At 60.0% G+C, this 15,768-nt stretch overlaps 1 protein-coding gene across 2 annotated transcripts in view; it reads left to right on the top strand.

Annotated features, from left to right (window-relative positions):
- Positions 1–13,640, top strand: part of INTS3 (integrator complex subunit 3) — a 33,004-nt gene extending 19,364 nt beyond the window's left edge. Inside the window, exons 16-30 of one of the 2 annotated variants that reach the window (XM_085533633.1) lie at positions 10–139; positions 714–768; positions 1,884–1,987; positions 2,292–2,336; positions 3,342–3,461; positions 3,563–3,716; positions 5,187–5,255; positions 5,809–5,884; positions 6,849–6,962; positions 8,292–8,340; positions 8,694–8,861; positions 11,282–11,412; positions 11,496–11,568; positions 11,661–11,817; positions 13,163–13,640. In XM_085533633.1, the coding sequence (XP_085389759.1) occupies positions 10–139; positions 714–768; positions 1,884–1,987; positions 2,292–2,336; positions 3,342–3,461; positions 3,563–3,716; positions 5,187–5,255; positions 5,809–5,884; positions 6,849–6,962; positions 8,292–8,340; positions 8,694–8,861; positions 11,282–11,412; positions 11,496–11,568; positions 11,661–11,817; positions 13,163–13,240 (1,523 nt within the window). In that variant the 3' untranslated portion in view covers positions 13,241–13,640. The remainder of the gene's footprint in view (positions 1–9; positions 140–713; positions 769–1,883; positions 1,988–2,291; positions 2,337–3,341; positions 3,462–3,562; positions 3,717–5,186; positions 5,256–5,808; positions 5,885–6,848; positions 6,963–8,291; positions 8,341–8,693; positions 8,862–11,281; positions 11,413–11,495; positions 11,569–11,660; positions 11,818–13,162) is intronic. The other variant, XM_085533634.1, reaches the window with a different exon arrangement.
- Positions 13,641–15,768: the final 2,128 nt, after the last annotated feature.

The following is a 15,768-nucleotide window of genomic DNA, read 5'->3' on the forward strand; positions in this document are numbered from 1 at the left end:
TCATTGCAGGGAAGAAGAGGGAGTTCAGGTTTCACCCGATCAAAGAAACCATCGTGGAGGAACCTGTGGACATCACACCATTCCTGGACCAGTTGGACGAGTCTCTGAAGGATAAAGTCCTACAGCTGCAGAAGGGGAGGTTGGTTTGTGATGGCCAACATTGGTGTCTTTGGGGTGGTGATGCTCTGGACCTTATGGTGCCATAATGGAGCCCTGCAGGCCTGGACACAGCAGCACTTGGCTGCTTCTCTGCATCAGAGCTGGGAAGGCAGAAGGTTTTGGGCTCCATCCTTCCATGCTGGTGGATCAGTGGGGCAATGGGGGGTGTCAGTGCATCCCTGCATGGGCTCTGCCTCCCCCCATATCAGCACGTTGCCCATCTCTGCTTTGAGCAGCCTTGGAATTGATGGCACCTTAAGGGAGGCTCCGACAGCAGCTCTTGCTTTTCAGTCCTTGGCTAAGCGGGCTGCTTTAACCTAATTTATGGCTTTAAGCACCTTTAATCTGATGCTTTCAGTCATTCACCTGCAACCAGCCAAACCCATTGAACCCCCCCAGGGCTCCATTCTGTGCTTTGGAGCCCCCTCTTAACCCCCCCATATCCCGTGGGCTCCCAAGCAGATCCAGCTCAGCACAAATCCCCCCCTTTTCATCCTGCTCTCTCTCAGTATCTTCCTTTCTAACTTGGATTTCCTCTTGTTTTTCTGCTCCAGCGATACGGAAGCGCAGTGTGAGGTCATGCAGGAAATCGTGGATCAAGTCCTGGAGGTAAAGGGCTCCGTGTCGGCCCGATGCAGGGCTGAGCTCAGCAGGTTGCAAGCTGCAGGGGATGGCAGTGTTACAAGGGGGGGGGGGGGTCCCATTGCTGCTCAGCCCTGCAGCTTTTGCTGCTGCCAAATGGCTCCTGAGCAGCTCAGGGTTGTTCCCAGATGTGCTGCTGTGTCCCCATGCAGGCTGTGAGCATCCCCCCCTCCTCATCCCCTCCTTCCCCATCCCTCCTTCCTTCCCCATCCCCTCCTTCCTTCCCCATCCCCTGCTTCCTTCCCCATCCCCTCCTTCCTTCCCCATCCCCTCCTTCCTTCCCCATCCCCTCCTTCCCCATCCTTCCCTCCTTCCCCATCCTTCCCTCCTTCCCCATCCTTCCCTCCTTCCCCATCCCTCCCTCCTTCCCCATCCCCTCCTTCCCCATCCCCTCCTTCCCCATCCCTCCTTCCCCATCCCCTCCTTCCCCATCCCTCCTTCCCCATCCCTCCTTCCCCATCCCCTCCTTCCCCATCCCCTCCTTCCCCATCCCCTCCTTCCCCATCCCTCCCTCCTTCCCCATCCCCTCCCTCCTTCCCCATCCCTCCTTCCCCATCCCATCCCTCCTTCCCCATCCCTCCCCATCCCCTCCTTCCCCATCCCTCCTTCCTTCCCCATCCCCTCCTTCCCCATCCTTCCCTCCTTCCCCATCCCCTCCCTCCTTCCCCATCCCTCCCTCCTTCCCCATCCCCTCCCTCCTTCCCCATCCTTCCCTCCTTCCCCATCCTTCCCTCCTTCCCCATCCCTCCCTCCTTCCCCATCCCCTCCTTCCCCATCCCTCCTTCCTTCCCCATCCCCTCCCTCCTTCCCCATCCCTCCCTCCTTCCCCATCCCCTCCTTCCCCATCCCCTCCTTCCCCATCCCCTCCTTCCCCATCCCTCCTTCCCCATCCCCTCCTTCCCCATCCCTCCTTCCCCATCCCTCCTTCCCCATCCCTCCTTCCCCATCCCCTCCTTCCCCATCCCCTCCTTCCCCATCCCTCCTTCCTTCCCCATCCCCTCCCTCCTTCCCCATCCCTCCCTCCTTCCCCATCCCCTCCTTCCCCATCCCCCCCTCCTCATCCCTCCCTTTCTCCCCCCCAGGAGGACTTTGACTCGGAGCAGCTGTCTGTTCTCGCCTCTTGCCTCCAGGAGCTGTTTAAGGCTCATTTCCGAGGGGAGGTTTTACCGGAGGAGATCACGGAGGAGTAAGGATTCATTTCTTTCCCTCTGTTTCACCCCAGGGCTTTCCCCATTCAAACTGCTGTGGGGTTGACCACCATAGATCACATCTCACACCCACAGTGTCAGGGCTCCCTTCAGGCTGCCCAGCATAGGAACCCAGCTCTGTGCTCCCACCCTGCTGGGTGTTATTGGGGCTTGGAGCATCAGGGCCCTCTTAGGACCATCCCCATCTCCCCCGTCCCTTAGGGCTGAGCCCGGGGGTCCCAGAGCTCTGCCCCTGTTTGCTGGGTGCACCCATAGGGTCTGAGTGCTGTGTTTGCCCTGCAGGTCCCTGGAGGAGTCGGTGGGGAAGCCGCTCTACCTCATATTTAGGTTGGTTTGCACTGAGATGGCCCAGCCAGGGCTTCCTTGTGTCCCACCCCATATCCCATCCCCTATATCCCATCCCCAGTGTGTGTCCCATCCCCAGTAGCCCCAATATCCCATCCCCAATAACCCCGATATCTCATGCCCCAAATCCCCACTCCAGTGTGTGTCCCATCCCCAGCATGTGCCCCATCCCCTGTATCCCATCCCCTATATCCCATCCCCTATATCCCATCCCCTATATCCCATCCCCAGCATTTGCCCCATCCCCTATATCCCATCCCCAGTGTGGGTCCTATTCCCAATGTTACACCCCAATATCCCAACCCCAGTGTGTGTCCCATCCCCTATATCCCATCCCCTATATCCTACCCTCCTTATGTATCTCACCCTAATGGGTATCAAGTCCCACCCCACTATCCCATCCCCTATATCCCACCCCCAGTGTGTGTCCCATCCCCTGTATCCCATCCCCTATATCCCACCTCCAGTGTGTGCCCCATCCCCTACATCCCATCCCCAGTGTGTGTCCCATCCCCTATATCCCATCCCCTATATCCCATCCCCTATATCCCATCTCCTATATCCCATCCCCTATATCCCACCCCCAGTGTGTGCCCCATCCCCTATATCCCATCCTCTGTATCCCATCCCCTATATTCCATCCTCATTGTGTGTCCCACCCTAGTGGCTGTCAAGTCCCACCCCACTATCCCATCCCCTATATTCCACCCCCCGTGTGTGCCCCATCCCCTATATCCCATCCCCTATATCCCATCCCCTATATCCCATCCCCTATATCCCATCCCCTATATCCCATTCCCAGTGTGTGCCCCATCCCTTATATCCCATCCCCTATATTCCATCCTCATTGTATGTCCCACCCTAGTGGCTGTCAAGTCCCACCCCACTATCCCATCCCCATTTCCCACCCCCAGTGTGTTCCCCATCCCTTATATCCCACCCCAATATCCCACCCCAATACCCCAAACCCTCCACACCACCCCACAGGAACCTGTGCCAGATGCAGGAGGACAACAGCGGCTTCTCCCTGCTGCTGGATCTCCTCTCGGAGCTCTACCAGAAGCAGCCCAAGATCGGGTACCACCTCCTCTATTACCTTAAAGCCAGGTAGTCAACGGGGCTTTGAGGGGGGGGGGACCCCAACACCCTACACCCTCCCACTCCCCCAATTGTCCCCTATTCCCCCTTAACCCTCCATGATCCCCCAGCAAAGCAGCAGCGGGGAAGATGAACCTGTACGAGTCCTTCGCTCAGGCCACGCAGCTGGGGGACCTGCACACGTGTCTGATGATGGACATGAAGGCCTGCCAGGAGGACGACGTGCGGCTGCTCTGCTACCTCACCCCATCCATCTACACCGAGGTGGGGCGGGCACCGGTCGGTTGTGGGGGTGGGGATGGGGGTTATGGGGTTGATTTGCTTCTGAGGCCCCATATGGTCCCATATGATTGCATTGAGACTAATGCTCATCCATTGCTCTGCCCTATACAGCCCCATATGGCTGCATTGACTAATGCTTATCCAGCTCCCTGCCCCATAGAGCCCTATACGGTCCCATATGACTGCATTGAGACTAATGCTCATCCATTGCTCTGCCCCATAGAGCCCCATATGGCTGCATTGTGACCAATGCTCATCCATCTCCCTGCCCCATAGAACCCTAGACAGTCCCACACAGCCCCATACAGTCCCATATGACTGCATTGAGACCAATGTTCATCCATCACTCTGACCCATGCATCCCCATACGGTCCCATATGACTGCATTGAGACCAATGTTCATCCATCACTCTGACTCATACATCCCCATATGGTCCCATATGGCTGCATTGAGACCAATGCTCATCCATCTCCCTGCCCCATAGAGCCCTATATGGTCCCATACAGTCCCATCTGATCCTATATGGCTGCATTGGGACCAATGCTCATCCCTCACCTTGCCCCATACAGCCCTGTATGGCCCCATATGGTCCCATGCAGCCCCATACAGCTCCACACAGCCCTATATGGCTGCATATGGCTGCACTGAAACCAATGCTCAGCCCTCACCCTGTCCCATACAGCCCTATATGGTTCTATACACCCCCATATAGCTCAGTCCAGCCCCATATGACCCTGTGCAGCCCCATATGGCTGCACTGAAACCAATGCTTATCCCTCACCCCACCCCATACAACCCCATACAGTCCCATGTGGCTCCATACAGCCCCATACAATCCCATGTGGCCCTGTACAGCCCCATACAGTCCCATGTAGCCCTGTACAGCCCCATACAATCCCATGTAGCCCTGTACAGCCCCATACAGTCCCATGTGGCCCTGTACAGCCCCATACAGTTCCATGTAGCCCTGTACAGCCCCATATGGTTCCATGTGGCTCCATACAGCCCCATACAGTCCCATGTAGCCCTGTACAGCCCCATACAGTCCCATGTAGCCCTGTACAGCCCCATACAGTCCAGTGTGGCCCTGTACAGCCCCATACAGTCCCATGTAGCCCTGTACAGCCCCATACAGTCCCATGTGGCTCCATACAACCCCATACAGTCCCATGTAGCCCTGTACAGCCCCATACAGTCCCATGTGGCTCCATACAACCCCATACAGTCCCGTGTAGCCCTGTACAGCCCCATACAGTTCCGTGTGGCCCTGTACAGCCCCATATGGTTCCATGTGGCTCCATACAGCCCCATACAGTCCTGTATGGCTCCGTACAGCCCTGTATGGCCCCATGCCCACCGGTGGGGATGGGCAGCCCTGTGCTCAGTGGGGCTGGGAGGTGACACTGCACCCCCCCACCCCCCAACCCAGCCCTTGCTCTGCCCTCCTGCAGTTCCCGGATGAGACGCTGCGCAGTGGTGAGCTGCTCAATATGATCGTGGCCGTCATCGACTCAGCACAGGTGAGCTGGGAGCTGCTCTGTTCCCATTGCTCTGCACTGCAGGGAGGATGAGACCCCTCCTTTGTGCCCCCTCACCCTCTGGGTTCCTTCTCCTGAGCTGCCCCCATGGACTCATCCAGAGCACAGTGTGCCCCATAACCCCATAAAGCCCAATGGGGCTGCAGTGCATTGCAGTGCCCCAACCCCAATCCTGGGCTGGGCAGAGGTTCAGCTTTGCCCAAATCACAGCCCTCCCCCCTCCTCCAATTCCTTCTTATTCCTTCCTATGATTCTTTGCCCCCCTTCCTCACCACACTCTTCCTCCTCACCCAGCCCAGTAACCCCCCATATCCCAGCCTGGTTTGCAAAGGACCCCAACACTCATCAGCTCCAAATCCCTCCTGCCCAGAGCCACATCCAACCTGGCCTCAAATACCTGCAGGGATGGGGGCATCCACTCTAAGAGGGGTTGGGACCCCCCTCCATCCCCCCCCATGGGGGTCCCAGCCCCCAATTTGAAGCTCACAGTGTGCAGGGCATTGCATTGAGTGCTGACCCTGTGCTGTCCCTGCAGCTGCAGGAGTTGGTTTGCCACGTGATGATGGGGAACCTCGTCATGTTCCGCAAGGATTCCGTGCTCAACATCCTCAGTGAGTGCTGCACCTATGGGGGGGGACACCCCATCTACCCCCCCATGTACCCCCACATCTACCCCCCCATCTACCCACCCATCTACCCCCCATCTACCCCTCAATCTATGCTCCCCATCTACCCACCCATCTACCCTCACCATCCCCCCATTTACCCCTCAATTTACGCTCCCCATCCACCCCCCCACCACCTCCCCATCTACCACCCATTCTACCCCCCCATCCTCCCCCCATCCACCACCCCCCCATCCAACCCCCATTTACCTCCCCATACAACCCCATCCACCCCCCCCATCTGCCCCCCCCCATCTACCTTCCTCATCCACCCCCTCATTATACCCCTCCATCCACCCCCCTCCCCATCCATCCCCCCCTCCACCCCCCATTCTACCTCCCCATCCTCCCCCCATCCACCACCCCCCCATCCAACCCCCATTTACCTCCCCATACAAACCCATCCACCCCCCCCATTCTACCTTCCTCATCCACCCCCCCATTCTACCCTTCCATCCACCCCCCTCCCCATCCTCCCCCCTCCCCATCCATCCCCCCATCCACCACCCCCCATCCACCTCCCCATCTACCCCCCCCCACCCCCCTCCCCATCCATCCCCCCATCTACCTTCCTCATCCACCCCCCCATTCTACCCCCCCATTCTACCCCCCCATTCTACCCGCCCATCCACCCCCCCATCCACCTCCCCCCATCTACCCCCCCCATTCTACCTTCCCCATCCATCCCCCCATCTACCCCCCCATCCTCCCCCCATCCACGCCCCCCCATCCACCCCCTCCCCATCCATCCATGTGGCTTTGCACAGCCCACAGCCCCCCCTGTAACTCTGTGCCCCCCCATTGTGGCCCAGCTCCCATTGCCCCGACCCAGCTTTGCTATTGCACAAGCTGCATCCTGAGCTCGTTAATTAGCAGCTCATTGTGTCTGTGTGCATCCCCCCCCCCCCAGTTCAGAGCCTGGACTGGGAGACCTTTGAGCAGTATTGCACGTGGCAGCTCTTCCTGGCGCACAGCATCCCATTGGAGGCCATCATCCCCATCCTGCAGCACCTCAAGTACAAAGGTGAGTGCTGGGCTCTGCTGCATGCAGTGGTGCTGTGCTGCATGGTGTGCTGTGCTGCATGGTGTACTGCATGGTGTGCTGTGCTGCATGGTGTGCTGTGCTGCATGCAGTGGTGCTGTGCTGCATGGTGTGCTGTGCTGCATGCAGTGGTGCTGTGCTGCATGGTGTGCTGTGCTGCATGGTGTACTGCATGGTGTGCTGTGCTGCATGCAGTGGTGCTGTGCTGCATGGTGTGCTGTGCTGCATGCAGTGGTGCTCTGCTGCATTGTGCACTGCATGGTGTGCTGTGCTGCATATTGGTGCGCTCTGCTGCATGCAGTGGTGCAGTGCTGTATGGTTTGCTGTGCTGCATGCAGTGGTGCTCTGCTTCATTGTGTGCTGCATGCAGTGGTGCTGTGCTGCATATTGGTGCGCTCTGCTGCATGCAGTGGTGCTGTGCTGCATGGTGTGGTGTGCTGCATGGTTTGCTGTGCTGAATGCAGTGGTGCTGTGCTGCATGGCAGCTTGCTCTGATGCATTGTGCCCTGCATGGTGTGCTGTGCTGCATATTGGTGCACTCTGCTGCATGCAGTGGTGCTGTGCTGCATGGTGTGCTGTGCTGCATGGTTTGCTCTGCTGCATGCAGTGGTGCGCTGCTTCATTGTGTGCTGCATGCAGTGGTGCTGTGCTGCATTGTGTGCTGCATGGTGTGCTGTGCTGCATATTGGTGCGCTCTCCTGCATGCAGTGGTGCTGTGCTGCACGGTGCTGCACTTGCATGGTATGCTGTGGTGCATGCAGTGGTGCTGTGCTGCATGGCGGCATGCTCTGCTGCATTGCGTGCTGCATGCATGGTTTTCTGTGCTGCATGGAGTGATGCTGCACTTGCATGGTGTGCAGTGCTGCATTGTGTGCTGTGCTGCACTGTGTGGTGCATGCAGTGATGCTGTGCTGCATGGTGCTGTGCTGTGCTGCATGCAGTGCTGCAGTGCATTGCTATGCAGTGGTGCTATGTGGTGCTATGCATTGCTGTGCATTACAGTGCATTGCTGCACAGTGCATTGCTACATGCAACGGTGCTATGTGGTGCTGTGCATTGCTGCATGGTGCAGTGCAATGCATTGCTGTGCATTGCTGCACGGTGCCTTGCTGTGCAGCGCTGCATGGTGCAGTGCTGTGTATAGCTGCATGGTGCAGTGCAGCGCAGCGCAGTGCATTGCAGTGTGTTGCTGCACGGTGCATTGCATTGCATTGCATTGCATTGCTGCATGGTGCCTTGCATTGCAGTGCATTGCTGCATGGTGCCTTGCATTGCAGCGCCGCACGCTGCTGACTTGCTCTCTCCTTGCAGAGCACCCCGAGGCGTTGTCCTGTTTGCTGCTGCAGCTGCGCCGAGAGAAGTGAGTTCTGCACCTCCCCAGCCCCACAACCTGCACCAATGCAGCACCGGGGGGGCTGCAATGGGGCGCTCAGCCACCCCCAACCGCTGCCCCACTGCTGCCCCATTGCTGCCCCACTGCTGCCCCATTGCTGCCCCATTGCTGCCCCACTGCTGCCCCACTGCTGCCCCATTGCTGCCCCACTGCTGCCCCATTGCTGCCCCACTGCTGCCCCACTGCTGCCCCACTGCTGCCCCATTGCTGCCCCACTGCTGCCCCACTGCTGCCCCATTGCTGCCCCACTGCTGCCCCATTGCTGTCCCCCTGCTGCCCCACTGCTGCCCCACTGCTGCCCCACTGCTGCCCCACTGCAGGCCCAGCGAGGAGATGGTGAAGATGGTGCTGAGCCGCCCGTGTCACCCCGACGATCAATTCACCACCAGCATCTTGCGCCACTGGGGGCTGAAACACGACGACCTGCTGGCAGAGCACATCAAGGCGCTGCTCATCAAGAACAACAGCCTGCCCAGGAAGAGGCAGAGGTGAGCGGGGGGAGATGGGGTGGATGGGGGGGAGATGGGGGTCCCTATGGATGGGGGTCCCTATATGTCCTCAGGACTGTCCCTATGGATGGGGGTCCCTATGGCCATCTGTCCCCATAGCCAGGTGTCCCTATATGTCCTCAGCACTGTCCCTATAGCTGGGTGTCCCTATATGTCCTCAGCACTGTCCCTATAGCTGGGTGTCCCTATATGTCCTCAGCACTGTCCCTATAGCTGGGTGTCCCTATATGTCCTCAGCACTGTCCCTATAGCTGGGTGTCCCCATGGCTGGGTGTCCCTATATGTCCTCAGGACTGTCCCTATGGCTGGATGTCCCTATGGCCATCTGTCCCCATAGCCAGGTGTCCCTGTATGTCCTCAGCACTGTCCCTATAGCTGGGTGTTCCCATATCCAGGCATCCCTATATGTCCTCAGCACCGTCCCTATGGCTGGTTGTCCCTATGGCCATCTGTCCCCATAGCCAGGTGTCCCTAAATGTCTCTAGGACAGTCCCTATAGCTGGGTGTCCCCATAGCTGGGTGTCCCTATATGTCCTCAGGACTGTCCCTATGGCTGGGTGTCCTCATGGTTGGGCGTCCCTATATGTTCTCAGGGCTGTCATTGTGGCTGGCTGTCCCTATGGATGTCCCCATATCCAGGCGTCCCTATATGTCCCTATCCCCATGGCTGTGTGTCCCTATGGCCTTATATCCCCATGGCCATATATCCCCATAGCCATATATCCCCATAGCCATATATCCCCATGGCCTTATATCCCCATAGCCATATATCCCCATAGCCATATATCCCCATGGCCTTATATCCCCATGGCCATATATCCCCATGGCCTTATATCCCCTTGACCATATATCCCCATTGCCTTATATCCCCATGGCTGTGTGTCCCCATGGCCATATATCCCCATAGCACTGCATCCCTGAGCAGTGTGTGTGTGGGGTGGGGGGTAAAGGGGGTTGTTCGGTGGGTGGTGGGCAGGATGAGGATGAGGATGGGGATGGGGATGGGGATGGGGATGGGGATGAGGATGGGGATGGGGATGGGGATGAGGATGAGGATGAGGATGAGGATGAGGATGGGGATGAGGATGAGGATGGGGATGGGGATGAGGATGGGGATGGGGATGGGGATGAGGATGAGGATGGGGATGGGGATGGGGATGAGGATGAGGATGGGGATGGGGATGAGGATGGGGATGAGGATGAGGATGAGGATGAGGATGGGGATGAGGATGAGGATGAGGATGGGGATGGGGATGAGGATGGGGATGAGGATGAGGATGAGGATGGGGATGGGGATGAGGATGGGGATGGGGATGAGGATGGGGATGAGGATGAGGATGGGGATGGGGATGAGGATGGGGATGGGGATGGGGATGAGGATGGGGATGAGGATGAGGATGAGGATGAGGATGGGGATGAGGATGAGGATGAGGATGGGGATGGGGATGAGGATGGGGATGAGGATAAGGATGGGGATGAGGATGGGGATGAGGATGGGGATGGGGATGGGGATGGGGATGGGGATGAGGATGGGGATGGGGATGAGGATGGGGATGGGGATGAGGATGGGGATGAGGGTGAGGATGGGGATGGGGATGAGGATGGGGATGGGGATGGAGATGGGGATGGGGATGAGGATGAGGATGAGGATGGGGATGGGGATGGAGATGGGGATGGGGATGAGGATGGGGATGAGGATGAGGATGGGGATGGGGATGGGGATGAGGAGGATGAGGATGGGGATGGGGATGAGGATGAGGATGGGGATGAGGATGGGGATGAGGGTGAGGATGGGGATGGGGATGAGGATGGGGATGGGGATGGAGATGGGGATGGGGATGAGGATGAGGATGAGGATGGGGATGGGGATGGAGATGGGGATGGGGATGAGGATGGGGATGAGGATGAGGATGGGGATGGGGATGGGGATGAGGAGGATGAGGATGGGGATGGGGATGAGGATGAGGATCGGGATGGGGACGAGGATGGGGATGAGGGTGAGGATGGGGATGGGGATGAGGATGAGGATGGGGATGAGGATGAGGATGGGGATGGGGATGGGGATGAGGATGAGGATGGGGATGAGGATGAGGATGAGGATGAGGATGGGGATGAGGATGGGGATGGGGATGAGGATGAGGATGGGGATGGGGATGGGGATGGGGATGAGGAGGATGAGGATGGGGATGGGGATGAGGATGAGGATCGGGATGGGGACGAGGATGGGGATGAGGGTGAGGATGGGGATGGGGATGAGGATGAGGATGGGGATGAGGATGAGGATGGGGATGGGGATGGGGATGAGGATGGGGATGAGGATGAGGATGAGGATGAGGATGAGGATGAGGATGAGGATGAGGATGAGGATGAGGAGGGGTCCATGGCTGCCGACCCCGCAGGACCAACGGGCGCTCGCGCTCTGCCCCCAGCCTGCGCAGCTCCAGCAGCAAACTGGCCCAGCTGACCCTGGAGCAGATCCTGGAGCACCTGGACAGCCTGCGCCTCAACCTGGCCAACACCAAACAGAACTGTGAGTACTATGGGGCTGGGGGGGGATAAAAGGGGGCTGGAGACCCCCAACCCCCCTTAAATCCCCCTATTTCACCCCTACAGTCTTCAGCCAGACGCCCATCCTGCAGGCCCTGCAGCACGTCCAGGCCAGCTGCGACGAGGCGCATAAGATGAAGTGAGACCCCCCCCCAAATAAATCCCACCCCCCAACCCAACAGCCGCCCCCAGCCCCCATCACCCCCCATCACCCCCCATCTCCCCCCCCAGGTTCAGCGACCTGTTCTCCCTGGCTGAGGAGTACGAGGATTCGTCCAGCAAACCCCCCAAGAGCCGCCGTAAGGCCGCCCTCGCCAGCCCCCGCAGCCGCAAGAGCGCGGCACAGCCCCAGAACAACGAGGAGGAGTCGGCGTCCAGCAGCGCCTCGGTCAGTGGGGATGGGTGTCCCCTATGGGGCTGGGTGCTTCCCTATGGGGCTGTGTCCCCTATGGGGCTGGGTGTCCCCCTATGGGGCTGGGTGCTTCCCTATGAAGCTGTGTGCCCCCCTATGGAGCTGGGTGCCCCCCTATAGGGTTGTGTGCCTCCCTATGGAGCTGGGTGCTTCCCTATAGGGCTGTGTGCCCCCCTTATGGGGCTGGGTGCCCCCCTCTGCAGCTGGGTACCCTCTATGGGGTTGTGTCCCCCTCTATGGGGCTGTGTGCCCCCCCATGGGGCTGGGTGTCCCCCTATGGGGCTGGGTGTCCCCCTTTATGGGGCTGGGTGTCCCCCTATGGGGCTGGGTGTCCCGCTATGGGGCTGTGTCCCCCTATGGGTGCTTCCCTGTAGGGTTGTGTGCCCCCCTTATGGGGCTGGGTGTCCCCTATGGGGCTGGGTGTCCCCCTTATGGGGCTGGGTGTCCCCTATGGGGCTGGGTGTCCCCTATGGGGCTGGGTGTCCTCTATGGGGCTGGGTGTCCCCCTATGGGGCTGGGTGCCCCCCTATGGGGCTGGGTGCTTTCCTATGGGGCTGGGTGTCCCCTATGGGGTTGTGTCCCCCTCTATGGGGCTGTGTGCCCCCCCATGGGGCTGGGTGTCCCCCTATAGGGTTGTGTGCCCCCTCATGGGGCTGGGTGTCCCCCTATGGGGCTGGGTGTCCTCTATGGGGCTGGGTGCCCCCCCATGGGGCTGGGTGTCCCCCTATAGGGTTGTGTGCCCCCTCATGGGGTTGGGTGTCCCCCTTATGGGGCTGGGTGTCCCCTATGGGGCTGGGTGTCCTCTATGGGGCTGGGTGTCCCCTATGGGCTGGGTGCTTCCCTATGGGGCTGGGTGTCCCCTATGGGGCTGGGTGTCCCCTATGGGGCTGTGTCCCCCTATGGGGCTGGGTGTCCCCCATGGGGCTGGGTGTCCCCCTATGGGGCTGGGTGTCCCCTATGGGGCTGTGTACCCCCATATAGGGTTGTGTGCCTCCCTATGGAGCTGGGTGCCCCCCTATAGGGTTACGTGTCCCTTATGGGGCTGGGTGTCCCTCTATGGGGCTGGGTGTCACCTATGGAGCTGGGTTTCCCCTATGGGGCTGTGTACCCCATATAGGGTTGTGTGCCCCCTCATGGGGCTGGGTGTCCCCCTCCCCATGGGGCTGGGTGCCCCCTATGGGGTTGTGTCCCCCCCTATGGAGCTTGGTGCCCCCCTATGGAGCAGGGTGCCCCCTCTATGGGGCTGGGTGCCCTCCCATAGGGTTGTGTGCCCCCTTATGGGGTCAGGACCCCCCCCTATTCCCCCCCATTGCCCCCCCAGGAGGAGGAGGACACCAAACCCAAGCCCACCAAGCGGAAGCGGAAGGGCTCGTCGGCCGTGGGCTCGGACAGCGACTGAGACGCCGCGGGGTAGAGCGTCCCCCACAGCGCCCCCCATCGGAGCAGCGCCCCCTGGTGGCGGAGGGGAGGAACTGCAGCCTGTGTGTGTGTGTGCGACCCCCCCCCATCCAGCACAGGAACCTCGGGGGGGTGGGGGGGTCTATAATGGGGTGGGGGGCTTTGGGGGGGGGGGTCGTGTGTGTCCCCCCCCCCAAATCACCGCTGTGCTGATTTTCAGGTGAGAGATGTAAATAAAGGTGTGAGCAGGAGCGGATGGGGGTGATATGGGGGGGGGGGGGATGTAGGAATGTGGGGGGGGGTCTCACGGTTCCCCCCCCCCCCCCCCCATAAATCGCTGTCGGTGATTTTTAAGTGTTTTCTATTTTAAAGGCAATAAAAACCTCCCGCTCCGTTTTGTACCCGCGGTGCTGAGCCCTCAGCTCCAACCCCCCCCATATTGAAACCCCCCACCCTTAATAACACCCCCCATAAAGCCCCCCCCCCACACACAGACCCCATACCCACCCCATAGACCCCACACACCCCATATCTCCCCCCCCCACAACCCATAGACCCCATAACCACACCATAGACCCCACACACCCCCATACCCACCCCACAGACCCCATACCTATCCCATAGACCCCATATCTCCCCCCCACACACACCCCATAGACCCCATACTGACCCCATAGACCCCCCCACATCCCCCATAGGCCCCATATCTCCCCCCCTCACACCCCATAGACCCCATACTGACCCCATAGACCCCACACACCCCCATACCCACCCCACAGACCCCATAGACCCCATATCTCCCCCACACACTACCCAAAGACCCCATACTGACCCCATAGACCCCCCCACCCCCATACCCACCCCATAGACCCCATATCTCCCCCCCCTCACAACCCATAGACCCCATACTGACCCCATAGACCCCACACACCCCCATACCCACCCCCTAGACCCCCTAGACCCCATATCTCCCCTCACCCCACACACTCCATGGGGGCCAATATGGGGCCAATGTGGGGGGTGGGTGACCCAGTAGGGGGGGCACTGGGGGGCAGCACGACCCCATTGGGGCGCTGTGGGGGGGGGGGGGGTCCATATGGGGTGTGACCCCATGTGGGGGGGCTCGTTGGGGAAGTGGGGGTCAGCGTAACCCCACTGGGGTGCTACTGGGGAGGGGGGGGGCATTGTTTGGGGCAGCACGACCCCATTGGGGGGCTGTGGGGGGGGGTCCATATGGGGTGTGACCTCGTTTTGGGGGGGGGGGACAGCGTGACCCCATTGAGGCTCTATGGGGGTCAATATGGGGTAGGTGTGACCCTATGGGGGGGGCACTTTGGGGGAAGGGGGGTGAGCAGGGTGACCCCATTGGGTCTCTATTGGATTTGGGGGGGTAAGGGGGGGTATGAGGTATGTGGGTATGTGGTCTGTGGGGTGGGATATGGGGTCTATGGGGTCTATGGTGTGGCTGGGGGGGATATGGGGTCTATGGGGGGGCATGGGGTCTATGGGGTGGGTGGGGGGTCTATGGGGTCTATGGGGTCTACGGGGTGGGTCTGGGGTCTATGGGGTCTGGGGTCTATGGGGTGGGGGGAGATACGGTGTCTATGGGGTTTATGGGATGGGTATGTGGTCTGTGGGGTGGCTGGGAGGGGGGATATGGGGTCTATGGGGTGGGTATGGGGTCTATGGGGTGGGTATGGGGTCTATGGGGTGGCTGGGGGGTTATGGGGTCTATGGGGTGGGTGGGGGCGGTATGGGGCCTGTGGGGTGGGTATGTGGTCTGTGGGGTGGCTGGGGGGGTATGGGGTCTGTGGGGTGGGTGGGGGGGGATACGGTGTCTATGGGGTTTATGGGATGGGTATGGGGTCTGTGGGGTGGCTGGGGGGGGGATATGGGGTCTATGGGGTGGGTATGGGGTCTATGGGGTGGGTGGGGGGGGATATGGGGTCTATAGGGTTGGGTCTGGGGTCTATGGGGTGGCTGGGGGGGTATGGGGTCTATGGGGTGGCTGGGGGGGTATGGGGTCTGTGGGGTGGGTGGGGGGGGTACGGTGTCTATGGGGTTTATGGGATGGGTATGTGGTCTGTGGGGTGGCTGGGAGGGGGGATATGGGGTCTATGGGGTGGGTATGGGGTCTGTGGAGTGGGTGGGGGGTGGATATGGGGTCTATGGGGTGGGTCTGGGGTCTATGGGGTGGCTGGGGGGGTATGGGGTCTATGGGGTGGGTATGGGGTTTATGGGGTCTATGGGGTGGGTGGGGGGTTATGGGGTCTATGGGGTGGGTGGGGGGGGTATGTGGTCTGTGGGGGGGCATATGATGTCTATGGGGTGGGTATGGGGTGGGGGGGGGGGGGGATATGGATATGGGATCTATGGGGTGGCTGGGGGGGATATGGGGTCTATGGGGTGGGTATGGGCTCTATGGGGTCTGGGGTCTATGGGGTGGGTATGTGGTCTGTGGGGTGGCTGGGTGGGGTCTATGGGGTCTATGGAGTGGATGGGATTCGTTGCGCTCCCCGTGTACGTCGA

Source organism: Coturnix japonica, unplaced genomic scaffold (assembly GCF_054131305.1).
Source record: "Coturnix japonica strain WE unplaced genomic scaffold, WE-NBRP24 Scf062, whole genome shotgun sequence".
Classification (NCBI taxonomy): Eukaryota; Metazoa; Chordata; class Aves; order Galliformes; family Phasianidae; genus Coturnix; species Coturnix japonica.